General features: G+C 49.6%; 1 protein-coding gene across 1 annotated transcript; it reads left to right on the top strand.

The window, feature by feature from the left end:
• Nucleotides 1-454: 454 nt before the first annotated feature.
• EPB42 (erythrocyte membrane protein band 4.2) lies at nucleotides 455-18885 on the top strand. The gene is made up of 14 exons (XM_045162087.1): nucleotides 455-522; nucleotides 1176-1210; nucleotides 2105-2290; nucleotides 3228-3458; nucleotides 6256-6374; nucleotides 7297-7401; nucleotides 8987-9164; nucleotides 9755-9893; nucleotides 10184-10287; nucleotides 10808-11050; nucleotides 12467-12763; nucleotides 15560-15714; nucleotides 16805-16938; nucleotides 18723-18885. The coding sequence occupies exons 1-14, from the start codon at nucleotides 455-457 to the stop codon at nucleotides 18883-18885; spliced, it is 2157 nt and encodes a 718-aa protein (XP_045018022.1).
• Nucleotides 18886-19242: the final 357 nt, after the last annotated feature.

Raw genomic sequence — 19242 nt, forward strand, 5'->3', positions numbered from 1 at the left:
GTTTAGGGCCTGAATCTGAAGTTGGATATGGACCTCCTTCCAGAGTCTTCCAGTGTCATCCAGGTAATAACTCTGAGGGTCTCTTGAGGCCCCAGAAGCTAGAGGCTTTTACATTTATCTGGGCTTCTCCAACTGGCAGATTCCCCCTGCAATTCACTTCCCATTCGAGCCTGCCAGATATAACCCTGTCTGGGCCTCCTGGTACAAGAGATAAACGAGAACGGGGAACTCCAGCAGCTGGTCCAGGAGATACCAGAGGGGAGGGAGCAGGAAAGACAAACATGTGGGGAACACAAGGTGGAGTAGAAGGAAATGCCACTCTTTACAGATTCTTAAGCCAACAAAAGTGCCCATCATCATTTCCTGTCTGGAAGACAGATTCAGAGAGGGAGCTCAGAGCAACAGTTCAAGACAGCATTTCCAGTAGCCAAGTGGATAAAAGCGGTCTGTAGCCATGGGACAAGGTGAGCCAAGCCAGCTCTCCACAGGGCTTACTGGGCTCTCAGTAGCTTCTCTATCATTATGCTTTCATTAAAATAAGCAGGATGGTAATTGGAGGTGATGATGAGCAATTATGGTTGCAGGTGTTAGGGATGCTAATAGTGGTGGAGGTGGTGGTTGTAGGGCTATGTTGGGAGAATAGTAAACAGATACTGCTGATGATGGAGGAGCTAAAGTGTGCGAGCTGGTCGCTGGTGCTGGTGGTAGGGGAGGTAGTGTTTGTGTGACTCTGGTGGGGAAGGTAGTAGTTGGTGCTGGCAGCAGAGGAGATGATAGAGGTGGGTTATGGAGGGAAGTGGTGATGGGTGCAATGGTGGTGTGGTGCTGGGGGTGTGGCTATGGAGTGACAATTGACTGGGTTGTTGGTGGTAAATTGGTCATAGTTGTGATGACGGTGGTAAGGTGGTGATGGTGGTTAAACAGATTTATACTCTTATCCCAGCATCATCCTAACATGACTATTTTCACTGGGTTGTGGTCCATATGGTAGACAACCTGGGAAAGCATGAGGGTGTCATAGCTTCAAAGCTAAGTGGGAGAGAAGGGAGGCAGGAGTCAGGGAAACCAGGGTTTCCCTGGTAGCTCAGCTGAAAAAGAATCCAACTGCAATGCAGGAGACCCAGGTTCAATTCCTGGGTCAGGAAGTTCCCCTGGAGAAGGGATAGGCTACCCACTCCAGTATTCAAGGGCTTCCCTGGTGGCTCAGATGGTAAAAGAATCCACCTAAATGCCAGAGACCTGGGTTCAATCCCTGGGTTGGGAAGATCCCCTGGAGGAGAGCATACCAACCCACTATTTTATTCTTGCCTAGAGAATCCCCATGGACCCCAGTCCACAGGGTCACAAAGAGTCAGACATGACTGAGCGACTTGGTACAGCAGAGCACAGCACAGTCAGGGAATCCAACCAAAAGGGACAGAGGCAGACACCAAGCAGAGAAACAGGCAGAAGCAGAGCATGCAGAAAGCTTAGCCTTTGTTAGCATATTTACAAATTCTTGTTATAAAGTGAGAATTGCCTGGGAGAATGTCTTAATACTCACAGGCCCCCTCCTTGTAGGGTTTTTCTGGGCTGCATGGTACTGTGGGTTTTATGAGCCTTTAGATGAAAGCCACACACAATCTCGAGTGAGCTGCTCTCTGCACCTCACTCTTCTCACTTGTAAAACAAAAGAATTGGACTCAATTAGTGACTTCAAAATTAGCTCTAAAAATGATCATTGTGTTCCTAGACAAAAATGAGTAGGGGTGAGCAAAATTCTGGATTTTATTCATTGCTTTTGAACTGGGACCAGAAAAGGAGATCAACAATGAGAACAAGCATTGTTCTTATTAATAGTAGTAACAGGGACTTACTATGTGTCTGACACGGGGCTAAGAATATTATGTACATTACCTCATTTGCTTTTCCCAACCCTGTAAGGAGGATGGTTATTCTAAGGAAGAGGAGACTGAGGATGAGTGGTTAAGCTACTCGCTTGAGACAGCACAGCTAGTAAGTTGAGCCAAGGATTTGAACCCTGCATCTCTGACTTCAGGGTCTCTACTTTTACTGACATTGTCACATTTACCTAGTCTCCAGGATTTCTTTCTTTCCGCAACAGGCCTGGGGATCAAGAGCTGCGACTTCCAGGCAGCGAGAAACAACGCAGAGCACCACACCAATGACATCAGCTCCCAGCGGCTCATCGTGAGGCGGGGGCAGCCCTTCACCATCAGCTTGCACTTTCAGGCTCCAGTGCACACATTTCTGCGTGCCCTGAAGAAGGTAGCCCTCATTGCACAAACTGGTGAGTGGGACTGACTTCAACTCCATTGGCAGTAGGACTAGGGGGTTCTTTCTCCAGCCCCACCTCAGGGAACCAAGGGGCAACTGGCTTGCACTGCACCTGGGCCTCAAGAAATTCTGTGAGGATGAGACAATATGCAAGCAAGTGAAAGTGAAAGTCGCTCATTCGTGTCTAACTCTTTGTGACCCTATGGACTGTAGCCCGCCAGGCTCCTCTGTCCATGGAATTCTCCAGGCCAGAATACTGGAGTGGGTAGCCATTCCCTTCTCCAGGGTATCTTCCCAACCCAGGGATCGAAACCAGGTCTCCCATATTGCAAGTAGATTCTTTACCATCTGAGCCACCCAAGAATACTGGAGTGGCTAGCCTATCCCTTCTCCAGTGGATCTTCCTGACCCAGGAATCAAATCAGGGTATCCTGCATTGCAGGCAGATTCTTCACCAGCTGAACTACCAGGGAAGCCCGATAATATGCATAATAAGTAGCATTTATCATGATTCAGAAGTTGCTTGGCTGCATTAACACTAAGGAGTTTTTCTTTTGCATATATAATATCAGTTTTGTAGAAAAGCCTGAATGGGATTTAATCTAGGCTAAATATAACATTTAATTTATACTACTTGCTGAATCTGTACTACATGTCAAATTTTGAGCCAAGGGCTTTACTTGCAATATCTCATTAAGACCTCACATCAGTCCAGTGAAGAAGATAAGACAACACCCATGTTATACATTATGAGCCTTTTCTAGGTGTCCATGAGCACTAAGAACCTGTGCTCTCCCCTCACCCTTTTCTGATCCCCACTCCTTGATGGATAGCTTTCATTCTCCTCCAAATCTAATTTTCACTTACTTCAGTTTTGTGATACTTCCTTTTGTTACTCTGAGTGGTGGCCAAGGGGTCCAAATGACTAACTCATCTCTGTGTGACTGCAGGAAAGCAGCCTTCCAAGGCCAATGGGACCCAAGCCACGTTCTCAGTTTCCAGTCTGGGGGACCGGAAGTGGTGGAGTGCAATGGTGGAGGAGAGAGATGACCAGTCCTGGACTATCTCTGTGACCACACCTGCAGATGCTATCATTGGCCACTACTCACTCCTGCTGCAGGTCTCGGACAAGAAACAATGCCTGGGCCAGTTCACGCTGCTCTTTAACCCCTGGAATCGAGGTGAGTTGGACCTGGGTCAGCCTGGGCTGCACAAGACTCAAGGCCCTGGAGCTGGGGCCCCGGGGGACAGCTTCCTCTAGAGCAGCACAGGTACTTAGCCACTGTGGAAACTGCTCCCTGGTTGAACGGCCTCTCAGACCCTGGGTCCTGACTTGGTGTCACCTGATGGAAGAAGCCCAGAGCTTCCCACTGAGAGCAGAGGCTAGTCTAGTCCTGGCTCAGGCTACTTAGTCACAGGAGCTGAGACTCTCTGAGGTGACCCTAGAAGAACTCCCCTCTGTGATAGCAGGATAGAGGCCAAGAGCTGGAAAGGACTTCAGGATAAGAGGGGGCCTGCCGAACAGGTTTCTCTGATCCCTCCCTTGGCTTCCATAGTCTGTCTCCATGGTGAATCCAGGTTTTGCGGGACCTGAGTTTTTAATTAATTTGGAGGATCCTCTTTAAGAAAAAGAATATAGAATTTTGAATTGCTTAGGCCCCCCCTGACTTGAAGTGGGGTTCTGTGCTGGTGAGGGACCCAAAGCTTCAGTTTTAGCTTCACTGTAAATCTTCCTTCTTGCTTCTTTCTATTTGTTAGTTCTGTCCTTACTATAGACTCTCTGTCTCCACCATGACCCATCCAAATACCTGCCTAGAGCAGCAAATTAGCAACCAGTCTCCCTAGCTCAGCAGCCTCTGGATGGACTTTCCTGGGGTCAGGCAGCCTCCTGAGGCCCAGCCGGTGGCCACCTCTGGCAAAGCTCAGCCCTAGCTGTCAGGACTATTTAATCTAGAAAAGTCGTCAGACGTGGTTGACGTGCCCCAAACGAAAACCAAGAGAACATCTCCTCTTTCCCATTCTGGAGACTGAGTCTTCCTTTTTTAATCCGCCACACCCCACCTTAATCCTTTGGGCTACCTGAACAGTTATTGAGAGGAAAACAGTTTCTTCCTGTTTGCCCATCCTTGCTACCCCAAGACAAGACTTTTCCTTTCACGAGTTCACTGCCAGCCCAAAGGGGGCCTCCTTATGAGGCAGGGCTGAGAACAAGGGGAAGTAGAAGAAATCTCCCCTGAAGCCCCTGAAGCCCAGGGCTTGATGGCCTTCCTATACAGCACCTGAGTCCCAGTAACTCCCTGTCTCCACTTCACTTGCCCAGCCTGGAGTCCTCAGGTGGCCCCCTCCTTCAGATAGCCCTGTCTGTCCTCAGTCCAGGCCCTTCATTCCTGCTCCAAGGGGGTTGGCAGGTGGAACAATGGAGGAGAACTAGTGTCCACTGAGGTGCCCTTGCCCCATGTGGGTGAGTATGGATTCAAGGCCGCTTCAGCTGAGCGAGGGCCCATGGCTCTCCACATACTGCCAGAAAGACCCTCAAGCCATTTCCCTCCAAAACTGAGGCTTTACTGTACCTGCCTCATTGACTGAGCGCACACCCAGAGCTAGGCCCTGACAACCTGAGCATAGATGCAGAAATACAGTTCCAGAACAGGCCTTAGTTCAGAGGGAGCTCACAGTCTTGACTCTATGCCAGGATTCCTGCCTCCACACCTGGCTTGTTGGGACCGGTGAGGGAAGGCCTCTCTATAGGGGTGAGGTGTCTGTCTGGCCAGGGGTGAAGTACTGGCACTGCCCATCTGGGAGTTAGAGATTTTCAGAGATTATCTGGGGCTCAGTCTCATCTTACCATACTTGAAGATGGGGCCCTTCTGGATTCAAAAGGAAATTTTACACCCTATAGTGAAAGTCAAAGTCCTATTCATAAGCAGGGAGCTTTATAAAGAGGGGAGGGGATGCACCCAAGCTGAGAAGAAGGGTGATACCTATGCTCTGATAATGTACTTCCCAAAGCCTGCAGAGCCTGGGGCCAAACTCCTCGCTTTGAAGCAATTTCCAAAGAGATGATGTCCAGCTGACTTCACAGATAGTACTCAGGATGAAGGGGCAGGGGCCCAGGCTCCTTGGGCACATGATTCTGTGATTTTCTGTCCAAGGTTTTTCAGGGCTTCCTGATATCTAATATCCCAGCATTCTGTTACCTTGAGTACCCTCATCCTAGTTGGATGCCTGGGAGGATGGTTTGGAAATCCTCTTCTCATTCTAGGCTCCAGGAACCAGTCCAACCAGCCCCTACTTCACCCCTGGCAACAGGCGGAGACACTTGACAAGCAGAGTAGGTCCGCCAGCTGCTCCCAGCTTCCTAGAGTAGGTGATGGCCTCCTTAAAACCCCCACCCGCTTCATGACCCCCAGGCAACCCTTCAATGAAGATAGTAGGAGAGGCAGCAGGAAGAGCCCATAGGAGTCCTAGACCCCTTTGAACACGCTGGGTGGCTCCCACTGTTCCCTCACACACACAGCCCCATTCTCCCTCTGACCCTACTTGTCTTCCCTTCTGCTCACATCTGTCAACCTGTTTGGTTTTTCTGAAACACCTATTTTTCTGGTTGAACTTGTGGGAGAGACATAGCAGGCCCCCTGGGAAGCCCCCTGGCATGTTGCAAAATGGTCTTGGTTCAGGAGCAGGTTTCTTTGGGAACCAGTAGGCCTTTTAAGGTTGACTTATTCCTGTCTGCTAGCTGGCCATGAAAGCCACTGTGGCTGACCCAGGGACTCTCATCCCCTTCCCGACTCTCACCAGAGAGGAGGCCTGGTCCCAGTATGGGATGAAAAGAGGGGTTTCCTTCACAGTCTCTACCAGGCCTGGAGCTGAAGGGAGGGCCTGCAGCAGAATCTCCACTAATAAGGGAGGGCAAAGGCCTGGAGATGGACAGCACGCCTAGCATCCCACAGTCCCTCATCCCTGCCTGCTTCTCTCCAGAGGATGCTGTGTTCCTGGGGAATGAAGCTCAGCGCAGGGAGTACTTGCTGAACCAGAATGGCCTCATCTTCCTGGGCACGGCTGACTGCATCCAGGCCGAGCCCTGGGACTTTGGCCAGGTACGGGGCCCTCCAGGGAAGGTGGGGAGACAGTGATCACCCCATAATTTCCAGTGCTCAAGTCAAACAGATTGGGCCAATCCAAAGCCTCTGGTCATGAGGCCATTTCTTCATGCAAGTTCAGCCACGTGGTACCTTGGTCCCCTCAGGGCCACACTAGACCATCCTCCTCAACCACCAGAGTTATCTTCCTAAAGACCATGCAGATGAAGCCTCTGTTAAATCCTCACCATCTACAGGATAGAAACCAAATCCCCTGGCTTGACACATAAGACTCTTTACAGCCAGGCCACTGCTTCCCTTTCCCCAAGAGCACCCCCGCCCCTCCAACTCCATGCTTCAGCTCCTGGTCATCCCTCGATTGTGCAGGCTGAATGTTCCCTCTGCCAGAAATATCTTCCCTCACTTACCACCTGGAAAATGCCTGCCCATCTTTTAAGGCCCTCTTAAAGTTTTCCCAGCCCCCAGGGGCAGAATGACTCTCCACTGTGCTCCCTGGGTTGGCATCTCTCCTAGAGCCCCAGCCACATTGCTGAGATCTGTAGCCTAAGTGGCTGCGTGTCTCCCTCACTCCTCACTTCTGCTCCTCCAGAGCAGAAGCTGCCATTTTATCCACCCCCACATAGGGACAGCCCTGTTAGGAGCTGTGGGAGCAAATTACGTGAAAAACCGTAGAAATGAAAGGACTCAACAGAGCCCTGGTGCTCAAAAGCCCATACTATCAGCAGTCAGACAACAGAAGAGGCAAAAGGCTGAGGTGCCGGGCCCTGGGGCAGAGGGAAAAGCGAGAACTTCTTCAGGAACACGGCAGGAAGGAGTGGAGCCTGAGTCAAGGAGAAGGACAAGGGGACGGGGTTGACTTGTGGGAGGAGTGGCTGACTGCACACCCTCCATCATGCGTGGCCCTGTGTGGTCCTTACAGCTCGAGGAGGATGTCATCGACCTTGGCTTGAGTTTACTGACCGTGGACAATCGGGTGGAGAAGTGGGGCAACCCCGTGCATGTGGCCCGAGTCTTGGGCGCCTTGGTGAGTGAGGACGGGGTGGGGAGGGGGAGGAGATGAGACAGCAGTCCTCTGCCAGAGCTGCCCCCGTCTAGGGACCCAGAAGTTTTTTACTCACGAATGGTTCCCTCTTTCCAGAGTGCAGGGGACAGTCCCTGGAGAAGGATCTGAGTGAGGAGGGGCAGACAGTAGCATCCAGCGGGGAGAGAAATGACAGGAAGTTGTCCTCCTTCAGGTCATAAGCCAGCGAGGACTAAAACGGACCTGGATTTCCTTGAGACCTCCCTCTCCCTGCCTCCTCACCCCCAGCCCTGACAGGGAGCTTAGGTCCCTGGGAAGAAGGCGGTCAGTTCCATCTTACCCATGAGTTGGTGATAAGACAGTCAAAGGAACTTGTTTTCATTTCTAAATTATTCCCATGAAGGCGGCTTGGTCCTTTCCTGCTACTGCTACTGCTAAGTCGCTTCAGTTGTGTCTGACTCTGTGCGACCCCATGACGGCAGCCCATCAGGCTCCCCCATCGCTGGGATTCTCCAGGCAAGAACACTGGAGTAGGTTGCCATTTCCTTCTCCAATGCATGAAAGTGAAAAGTGAAAGTGAAGTCGCTCAGTCGTGTCCGACTCTTAGCGACCCCATGGACTGCAGCCTACCATGCTCCTCCATCCATGGGATTTTCCAGGCAAGAGTACTGGAGTGGGGTGCCATTCCTTAAAAAGTTCTCTCAGAGGAGTAATGTGCTCTCTATTTCCTCATGTGGCTCAGTCCTTTCCTCTGAGGAGGTGGTGAGGGACAGGGCTAGCCTGCGAGGAGGAGGAAATGTGGGCCTCAAGGTCCCAGGTGCAAACACTCGAAGAATCAGGGCCAGGCAGACCAAGGAACAGTGAAAGCCTCCGGCGAGGGGGAGCCCTCCTGCTGCTCTCGTGTCCTGAGTTTCATTTGCCACTATGGGCTTCCCTGGTGGCTCACACGGTACAGAATCCACCTGCAATGCGGGAGACCTGGGCTTGATCCAGGTTTCAACCCCTAGGTCAGGAAGATCCCCTGGAGAAGGGAATGACAACCCACTCCAGTATTCTTGCCTGGAGAATCCCATGGACAAAGGAGCCTGGTGGGCTATAGTCCATGGAGTCACAAGAATCGGATACGACGGAGCAACTAACACTTTCATGGCTCATGAACCCCTGCTTCTGAAGGACTTATTAAAAAGGAGGGTTCCCAGACACGATCCCAGTGGGTGAGGGTGGGGCCCATGAACATGTAGGTTTAACAAGTTCCAGGTGATTTCCATACAGGTGATCTGTTCACCATGCCTGGAGAGCTGTAATGAGCCCTCGCTACAGGCATGCTAAGTCACTTCAGTTGTGTCCAGCTCTTTGTGACCCTATGGACTGTAGCCCACCAAGCTCCTCTGTCCGTGGGATTCTCCAGGCAAGAATACTGGAGTGGGTTTCCACGCCTTCCTCCAGGGGATCTTCCCCACCCAGGGATTGAACACATGTCTCTTTCATCTCCTGCATTGGCAGGTAGGATCTTTACCACTAGCACCACCTGAGAAACCCGAGCCCTCCCTACCCACCCCCATAAACATCCACACGTTTCCCCAAACAGCTGCACATTCTTAAGGAGAAGTTTGTCCTGCCCACTGTGAAGATCCAAACTACGGAGGAAAGGGCCTTGCTGAACAAGCGCCGGGGCAGTGCGCCCATCCTGCGACAGTGGGTCACTGGTCATGGGAGGCCCGTGTACGAGGGTCAGGCCTGGGTGTTGGCAGCTGTTGCTTGCACAGGTACAGAGCAGACTTGCCTGCCACACCCAGGCAAGTCACCTTGGCTACCGCACAGAGTGTCTGCCTTGCTTCTTGGGTTGCCCAGTACCCCCTGCCCCATGACATCTCCAAAAGCAGCCACTGCCTCCAACTCCGCAGCATTCCCCCACCTCCATTACACCTGTGATTGCTTCCCATGCACCATCTGGCTAAGATGGCTTTTCCCCAGCCACTCCTCCCAACCAGGTTCTGCTCCTTTTCCCAGATTCAGCAAAGTTGGGCCCATCTGGTGAGCTCTGCTCCCAAACGCCCCAAAGCTCCTCCCTGTCTCTGCCCCAGAAAAGCCAGTCCCAGCGCTCTGTTGAAGTCTCCCGCTGCTGTGTACTCCACCTGCTGTGTAACTTGTCTGCTTCTCATTACTTGGCCTTCATATAGCGTAGGTCAGGCAGGTGTCAATTCCTGTGCCCCTTCTCTTTCCACAATGTCACCTGGCATTTAAGACCATGAACATGCCTAGTGTCCAGAGGAGACACGGAGAATGCTAGCCATAGGCCCCATCCTTACATCCCAGCCCTCTCTGGTGCCCTGACCCTCTGCCTACTTCCATGCAGTGCTGCGAGGCCTGGGAATCCCTGCCCGAGTTGTTACCACGTTCACCTCAGCCCAGGGCACCGGCGGGGACCTGCTGGTAAACGAGTACTACAACGAGGAGGGGCTTCAGAATGGAGAAGGCAACAGAGGCAGAGCCTGGTGAGAAGCCCAAAGGGGATGGATGAAGTCCAGACCTGACAGGGCTCCAAACCCACAGGCTGTCATCCATGGGAACCCCCCAGCCCAAGTAGCCCTGCTTTGAATAGGCCTTCAGAACTCCGAAAGGCAGGATTCTGAAGGTCAGGGTGAATGTGAGATGCACGCCCCTTCCTGGGAGTGTTGGAACCACTCTTACACAGCGTCCTCCCATCCACTTAGTCACAGCTCTGTCATCTCTAGGACTGCTTCAGGACTTTTGCCCCCCACTTGTATTGTTCCCTTTGCTTCAGGATCTTCCAGACTTCCACGGAGTGCTGGATGGCCCGACCTGACCTGCTTGAGGTTTATGACGGATGGCAGATTCTATACCCAAGTGCTCTTAAAGGAGGTGAAGGTAAAGCCTGGGGTGGGCCTAGGACCACCAGGTTACACAGAGCTGCAAGAGTACAAGGAGTCCCTTGGAGAGGAAACGGGCAGCAGGTGGTCCATAGCAGGTCTGCAGCCCCTAAAACAGAAGTGGTGGCAGGACTGATAGTGAGCAGTGGGATGCTGGCCCAAGGCCCCCCAGGAACAGAACAGTCACAGAGCTGGGTATGTAGGAAGTGCTCAACAAAGGCAACCTCCTCCTATCATGTCTGTGGTCAAGCTGGCTTAGGAACTCCCATGTACTCTGTAACTCTGAGGTCTTGTCCAAGAGAGCACCTGCCATAGACCATGACCAAAAAGTTATGTCACTAAAAGTGAGCTTCCCCTCAGCTGTGCCCTCTCAGAAACCCTGCCTAGTGCCCACCTCTGACCTTGATTCCAGTGGAGGGAAAATAGGGCATTAGGATGGGAACAGAGGTTTTGCTGCTCTGACCAAAGCCAAGGTCTGGGTATGATTCCTCTCACTCATTGACATTTCTCTCCCTCAGTCCTGGAGGCCTGTGATCTGGTCCCAGTCAGAGCCATCAAGGAGGGGATAGTGTGGCTGACCCCTGCAGCATCAGACATTTTTGCCTCAATAAATGCCTCATGTGTGGTCTGGAAGTGCCGTGAGGATGGGACACTGGAGTTGACTGACTGCAACACCAAGTATTTTGGCAATAATATCAGCACCAAGAATGTGGACTGTGACCGCCAAGAGGACATCACACAGAACTACAAGTATCCTGAAGGTACCAGGCAGTGGGGGGCCTCCCGGGTGGCTCAAAGGTAAAGAATCTGCCCACCAATGCAGGAGATGCCAGTTTGATCCCTGGGTCAGGAAGATCCCCTGGAGTAGGAAATGGCAACACACTCATTTTCTTGCCCAGAAAAATCCCATGGACAGACTGAGTGGCTACAGTCTGTAGGGTTGCAAAGAATTGGATGCGACTGAAGCAATTTAGCATGCACGTACCAGGCAGAGGAGGGCCCCAAACAGCAACAGAGAGAAAGGAATGGGCCAGACACATGCAGGCCAGGGAGACGTGCAGTCCATTCCCCATCGCATAAAACAGGACTTCTCAACCCTGTTTGACTTTATTCACATTTTGGACCAGATATCTTTGCTATCTGGGAGGCTGTGCAACCTGGGACATTCAGAAGCCTTCCTGGCCTCTGTCCTCTAGATGCCAGCCCCTCCTCAACCACCACCTCCAGTTGTGACAACCAGAAATATCTCCTCACATGTCCAGATGTCCCCTGGGGGCAAAATTGTCCCCAGCTGAGAACCACTACTATAGAACAGAATACTTAACACCAAGCCCAGGTAATTTCCCTGGTGGTCCAGCGGTTAAGACTCTGCACTTCTACTGCAGGGGGTTAATCCCTGGTTGGGAAGCTAAGATCCCACATGTCACATGTGGCATGGCCAAAGACAAAACAAAAAACAAGCCCAGCTGCCAGGAAATACTCTCTCTCTCCTTCTGTCCTCCAACACTCCCCAACCTCCCTGTGTATTCCCCTCCATATTAGTTATTAGAGCCCACTGCTGTGCTGTCCACCATTTGTCCAAACAAGAAAGCCTGCACTGTTCTTGAGCCTCCCAGTGGTACCCTCACACCCATCTCCTCATCTCCTTCCTCATTGCCTGCAGGTCACCCAGGGCCTCATCATCTCTTTTCTACAGTATTATAGTAGCCTCCTAATTGGACCCCTGCCTCCAGTCTCCCCATCATTATTCCATCTCTAACTTACAGTTTCCAGAATGAGCTTCCCAGGACACAAATATATTTATGTTACAGAATACTCCTGCTCCAGAATATTCCCTGGCCTCCATTTCCCTTGGAATAAGTCCAAACTCCTTCACTTAGGAAAATACAGGTTCCTGCAACTTGTACAAAAACTAGCTCTCCCACCATTCAAGGGGCAAATTCATAGTACTTGAAGAACTTGACCCCTGAGTGACTTGGAAGAGACACACTGTATCTGTGGTGAGTTTGTCTAACACAAACCTTTTTTTTTTAGCTACATGTGGCGCAAGAGGTTTGCAAGGCTCTTGTGGCCTTGGCAAATTTGAGCAATAGTGGGTCAATGAACCTTAATCCTGAGCTCTTATTAGAAGGGTCTATACCTGCTGGGTAAGAGGCCTGCTTTATTTCATTCTTCAGGATCTTCTCAAGAAAAAATGGTGCTGGAGAAAGTCCATAAATACAGAATGAAACACAAGAATGATGGCATCTATCCTCCTCCTTGTGAGACTGATGATCCTCTACATCTCTTTTTGAAAGCACCAAGTTCCCTAGCCCTGGGAAAGAATGTAGAGTTTTCTGTGAACTTGTTAAACCCCACTGACCAGGAGAAGGAAGTGCAGCTGGCAATTGGGCTGCAGGCAGTGTACTACAATGGCGTCCTTGCTGCCAAGCTCTGGAGGAAGAATTTTGTCCTTATACTCAGTGCCAACTCAGGTAACTATCTGTGATCCCTTCCCAACAATCTACACGCCCAGCTCCCACTCTGAGCAGGCAGCAGCCATACAGCAACCCCTGCAGATTCGATGACATGGTTTCTAGTTCCTGATGTGCCTGCTCTCTCTCTCTCTCTCTCATTCAATACATATTTACTGAGCTTCACACAGGAAAAACAAAACCCACAATTCTGATTGTAGTCATTTGAGTAAACAGACTATGGAGCAGTGTAAGAAGTGTTTGACGAGGTAAACGCAGTACAATGGTGGATTAGCATCTCTCCCAGGCAGGAGCAGGCTGCCCCCAGGTAAATCAGGCTGCCCTGGGTCTCGAAGGATGAGTAAGGCAGTGTCAGACAGAGAAGTGAGTCATGGGCTTTCCAGGCAGAAGGGACATAGGCCCAGGTTCTTCCTCCTCCTTGAGATTCTTAAGTAATTGAACTGGAGCCAGATCCAAGCACTGGAATTTTTTCAGAGCTCCCTGTGTCATTCTAGGGTTGAAATTCCCTGGACTAGAGCAGCTGTTCTCCAACTATGCTGCACGTAAGAACCACCTGGGGGAAGTTTGATGATCAGCCTGCACCCCAGACCAATTAATTCAGAAACTCTACAGTTTGACCCAAACATCAAAAATATTGTTAAGTCCTTGGGTGACTCCAATGTGCAGGCAAGAGAATCAGTGGAATAGAGCTTGTTTACATGATTGCAGCAACCTCCTGACTGGTCCCCCTGCCTCCAGTCTTTCCACTCTGTTCCCTTTCCAAGAGTGGGAGGAGTGGAGTGGGGGAGTTGCGTGAGAGCCAGACTGGGCCAGATCTTGAAGTGGCTTGTAGATGCTGCTCAAGAGTTTGGGTTTTATTCTCTGGGCAATGGGGAGCTGGTAAAAGGTTTTAACCAGAGGAGTCAATGGGATTAGAAATTCATTTTTGAAAAAGAACTTTTGGTAGAATGGAATGGAAGGGGTCATATTAGAGTCATGTATCTCAACCTTGTCTGCATGTTGAATCACCTGGAGAACTTCAAATATACTGATTCCTAGGTCTCTCGGTCAGAGTCTGTTACAATTGACTTGGGGTGTGGCTTGGCATTGGGAATTTTTAAAGCTTCCCATATGATTCTAATGTGTATCTAATGTGTATCCAACAACCACAGATTAGAAGTTGGAAGGTTTTGAAAAAATTGAAGGACAAAGTAAATTAGCAGAACTTTTCAAATGAAGTCATATTATAGAAGTGGGCTAGATTGGACTTGTGTATGTGGCTAGACGGTGCTTCCAGTTTGGGTGAACCTCTAAAGTAGGGCCAATGGGAAAGAACAGGTTTGGGGAGAAAGATGATGCATTCTGTTTGTTGCATGTTGGGTTTGAAATCCCAGAAGACATCTGAGCTGTGATGGGCAGTAGGCAACTGGAAACCTAAACCTGGTATTCCAGATAAGTCCTGGATGGGCACAGGGGAGAGTGGGGAAGGACTGAGAGAAAATGCGAGGGCGAGGAGGAAACCCAGGCAGCACCAGCATGTAGACACCAGACAGGGAGACAGCAGAGTGAGAGACTAAGTCAAAGAGAAGAAGGGGGAGCCCAGCATGGCCAGCGGAGAGGCTGTGAGAGGTCAAGGCTGGAAAGCCTCTACTGACAGAGGTCTGATGGAGAAGCAATAGGTTCCTGGGGCTTAAACTGACTGAGAGCTGAGGAGGTGAGACAAGATACGCAGTCCTTCCTGGAAGAATGGATGGAAAAAGAAAAGAGGCTGAGTGGCAGACAGGGACATGCAGGAGAGGGAGGTTCTGCTCTCTCGGATAGAGCTCAGAACCTGCTTATATGCTGAAGAAGAATTCATAGGGAGAAAAAGACGAAGCCTCAGGAGAGATGGGTTATAACCAATGGTGCAACCTTTGAGGAAATGAGACACAACTAGAATAATTATAGCTCACATTTATTGAGCACTTATTTTTGGCAAACATGATGCTAAGTGTTCTGTATGCATTATCTCATTTATCCTCATAATGACCTTATGAGGCAGGAACCATTATCATCCCCGCAAAAGATGAGGAGACCAAGACACAGTTAAATAAATTGCCCACAGTTACACAGTGAAGCAGCGATGAGGTTGGGATGGAGCACTGATTTAAAAAGCAGAGGACAGGATCGGGGCACACAGGGGGCCTCACCCTGGAGGCAGTGGTGAGGAGGGAAGGGTGGCTTCATTTTTTCTGCAAAGGGGAAAGAACAGAAGCAGGGAAGGGGAGGGGACCAAGCAAGCATATATTCAGCCACGCCTGGGTGGCAGGTCTGAGGCCAGCACTTAACAACTGTCTCATGAACCAGGAGCCGTCCCACCTAGTTGTTATTACCAGACAAGGAGATTGAGGCTCCACTTGTAGTTCACAGGCCCCTTTCCAGAACCCTGAGGAGGTGGTCTACCAAGTGTTGTGCTCATGATGGTGATGTTGGTCTTGGGTGGGTTGTGTTTTTTTTTTGTTTTTTTTGTTTTGCTGCCCCTGGTCTTAGTTGCAGCATTCGGGCTCTTGGTTGTGGAACGTGGGAACTGTTTTCCTGACTGGGGGTTGAACCTGGACCCCTGCCTTGAGACCACGGACTCCTAACGACTGGACCACCAGGGAAGTCCTTTTGGGTGGATTCTTGAGTGAGTTCATTCTGAAATTGCTCTGAGGAATGAGGCATGTTTCTGGCTTCAGTGAGGCCCTGACTCTTGGGAGTCATGTGTGAAACCACTGCTTGTCTCTGGGGCACGTGCACTCACTCCCGGGCACTGACTCCACCTGTTACGTGTTTCAGCTGAGAAAATCTCTACCTCCCTGTTCAACTCCAGTTTTGAACAAAGCCTGCCAGAGAATAGCTTCCTCAGACTCACTGCCATGGCAACGCATTCCAGCCTTCCCTGCTTCGCCCAGCAAGACATCGCCATTTGCAGACCACACCTTGCCATAGAGGTAGGCACTGGTCCTTCCCCAAATCGCTGTTTGCTGCTCTTCAGGTCACCGTTTCACAAAGAACAGAGCCCCTCAAGCTTCAGAGCAGGTAACCATGCTGAAGAAACTATCAGGAAATGCTGGGTTGAGAGCTCCTTCTCTTGAAAGAGATGATTTCTTATATACGATACTAAGATTTAAATCTTTCCACTTTAAGTAAAGGTTTCTAAAATTGGGAGTCTTCTCAGTGGCTGCCTCCAAACTCACAAAGATAATAATAGCCTACGGTCATTTAGCACTTTATACAATACCAATGTATTTCCACATTTTACTTCTTTTAATAACAGCCCTGGGAGGTGAACTCTTCCCATTATTCAGATGAGGAAAGTATCCTGCCTACAAATCATAAAAATGGGCTGTCTTAGAGGCTTGGGGCTCTTAGTCCAGTCCTCTTTCCACATGTGTACCTGGACCAAAATGAATGTGATTTGGTCTCTGCCCTGGAGGGGGTTACAGTTAGGCAAGGGTGACACAACGTGTGGTCTTCTATGTAAGAGCTTTCAGAGGAACAAAGTCACTCTGGCACAAGTGAAGTAAAGAGGCCTATTTCCGGCTGGGGGTTTGGGAAAGCTTCATGGAGGAGGTGGCATTTGTGTCAGGCTTTGAACAATAGGTAAGCTTTCAGTGCAGAGGAGGGAGAAGGCCATTGCAGATGGAAGACTGAGTAGAGAGGCCCAAAGGAAGGGAGCCTGAGGGCTGTGCTGGGGCTGGGAAATTGCCCGCAGAGGTTAGGGTGTAGTCAGGGGTAGAACAGATGAGCCTGGGATAGATTGGGGTTAGACTGTGAAGGGCTCTGAAGGCCAACCAAAGCTGAATTCTAAGACAATGGGAAACCTTCCAAGGTTTCCAAGTGAAGGAAAGGCAGCATCAGTGTCATCAGTGATGGATCAAGGGTGAGAGAAAATACAGAAGACCAAGTAGAGGGCTAGGGAAGTCAGCAGTTTAGTTTACGTGAGGATGGTAGAGATAGAATAACCAAGAAAGGGTTCAGGGAGAGTAGCCAGGAAGGGAAGGAGTGACTACAGCTCCATGCTCTTGGGATCCCCCACAGATGCCAGAGACGGCACAGCAACATCAGCCCCTGATGGCCTTGGTCAGCATCCATAACCCCCTCGATGTTCCCTTGGAAGACTGTGTGATCTCCATCTTCGGAAAGGGGCTCGTTCACCGAGAGAAGAGCTACAGGTAAGAGACCACAAGCTTCTTATCCCACAGAAGTATCTCAACCTGTCAGAAAGGCAGGAACCTGGCTCAAATGGTAAAGAATGGCAGGAACCCAAGATGACACTCTGTTTGCTATGTCCATGAAGACAGAGCAAACACCTGCCAGAGCTGAACTAAAAGATCAGGGCCTCTTTCTCCCTGGGGCCACCGTTTACAGGGGTACAGGACAGAGGGAGGCTCTGTGCCCTCACGCTGGTTGAGGTCCTGGTCATGCAGAGAGGGCCTGGGTATTACTGATGAACACAGGTGAGGGGGTTAGGGAACATCACAGGGAAGAGCTGCATTCTACCAGTGACAACACAATACAGAATTTTATTTACACATTCCCTTATACTCCTATCCCCACCACCACTCTTCATATCCTTGTCTTAGTATGTGTAAAATGTGTACTGTTGCTTCATGAGCCTGTATTTTTAAACTATATAAATGCTATGTCTAACTCATTTCACTCAGAACTGTTTTTCACTCATCCACATGTCAAGTCCATTGCTTCTGCTACAAATTACTCCATCATGTATGCCCCTGCTTCCTACCACACCACTCCACAGTGCCTCCAACTCTCAGACACCATAAATACACATATTCCCTTATATACCTGCTTGAAAATTCATGTGTGTGGGGTAAATGCACAGGAATGGAGTTGCTGAGACATAGGATAAGACCTGGTTTGACCACATGCTATCAGACTGGTTTGTAGAATGGCTGCAGTTCTGTCCAGCAGTACTTGACAGCTTCTATATTCCTACCATCCCTCCACTCTTGGCAATACTGTTTTCTCTTTTAATCCAGTCTAACAGGAATAAAATAATATCTCATCATTGTTTTAATTTGCAACTCTTCATGTTTATCAGCCTTTTCCATTTCCTCCTCTGTATAGTTCCTTAACTTTGCCCACTTTTTTTTTTTGCTGTTCCTTTTTTCCTTGTTGACCTGTGGGTATATATACACACACATATATTCATATACACAAACCCTGTATAATGTAGGTTATTAGCACCTTGTTGGCTTTAGATTTTGCAAGTATCTTTGTTAGTCATTGCTCCTTCTCTCGTGAGGTCCACAGCATCCTCCACTAAACACACATACAGTTCACGATGCCTATTCCAACCCCGAGGTCCCTGACAGGTTGTGCGGTTGTTGAGCCACCACCTCAGCCTCAAGAAACTCAGTCAGTCACTCTTGGCCATAAGTTGAGAGAAGGACTGCCAGCATTTAACCAGACTTCTGTGGTCGCCCAGATAAATTGTAAGGCAAAGCTTCTTTTTTTTTTTTTTTTTTTTTTTAAGGCAAAGCTTCTTAAAAGAAATCTGCACCATTTGCTCAGTCACCATAAGGTCCACAGGTAGACAAGAAGGGTGCCGATAGGGCCCCAACCACCACCTGCTGGCATCCTGACATCTCAGTATGCCCACTACACCCACTGCAGTTAGCAATGAGGCTTCTAAAACCATAGTTTCACAAGCCTACTATTACCAAGAATGAGACCAGACTGAAGTCACAGGTGATGAAACGACAGATGCAACCTGGAAGCCCTTAGAATAGGATGTTTCTCAACTATACAGCTGCTCACCATGGAGGCTCCTGCCTTCCACCCCCTTCAAACCTCCTCTGTTTTAACAGCTGGGTACTTACATGTTTATTTCTTCAGGGTCTACCTCTGTAATCAGGTAAGGATCAGATTCACTGGGACCAGCAAAGGAATGGCCCTGAGACAGAACTAGGACTTTTCTTTTCTTCTATTTCAGAGTGAATTCGGTGCAGCCCAGAAACACTTTGCGCACCCAACTCGAGTTCGTGCCAATGAAGGTGGGGTGCCAGAGGCTCACTGTGGAAATGGACTGCAACATGTTCCAGAACCTAACCAACTTCAGAACTGTCAGGGTGGTAGCCCCTGAACCTCCAGCTTAAACTTCCAGCTCCAGCATCACTTTCCCCAACCACCTCCTGAATCTACAATCTAAAACCAAGCATGATGGGAAGAGAAACTTTGCTTATCAGACAAATGATTCTCTGCTCAGGTTGAGCAGGAGAGGACCAAGAACAAAACTAGATTCCCCACCTCAAAAAAACTTATATTCTCAGAAATCAACAGAAAAAGCACTCATTTCTGTCACCCCAGCTCAAAGCATCTATGAAGACCAGTTGTCTTAAAATAGAAACTATTGGGCTCGAGGAATTTTTTTAAAAAGGCTTTATAAAGGTATTCAGATAAGTAAATTAAGTTTTTTTTTAGTTCAGGGATTTTCATAACCATTTACTATTCAT

Source organism: Bubalus bubalis, chromosome 11, assembly GCF_019923935.1.
Source record: "Bubalus bubalis isolate 160015118507 breed Murrah chromosome 11, NDDB_SH_1, whole genome shotgun sequence".
NCBI classification, from domain to species: domain Eukaryota; kingdom Metazoa; phylum Chordata; class Mammalia; order Artiodactyla; family Bovidae; genus Bubalus; species Bubalus bubalis.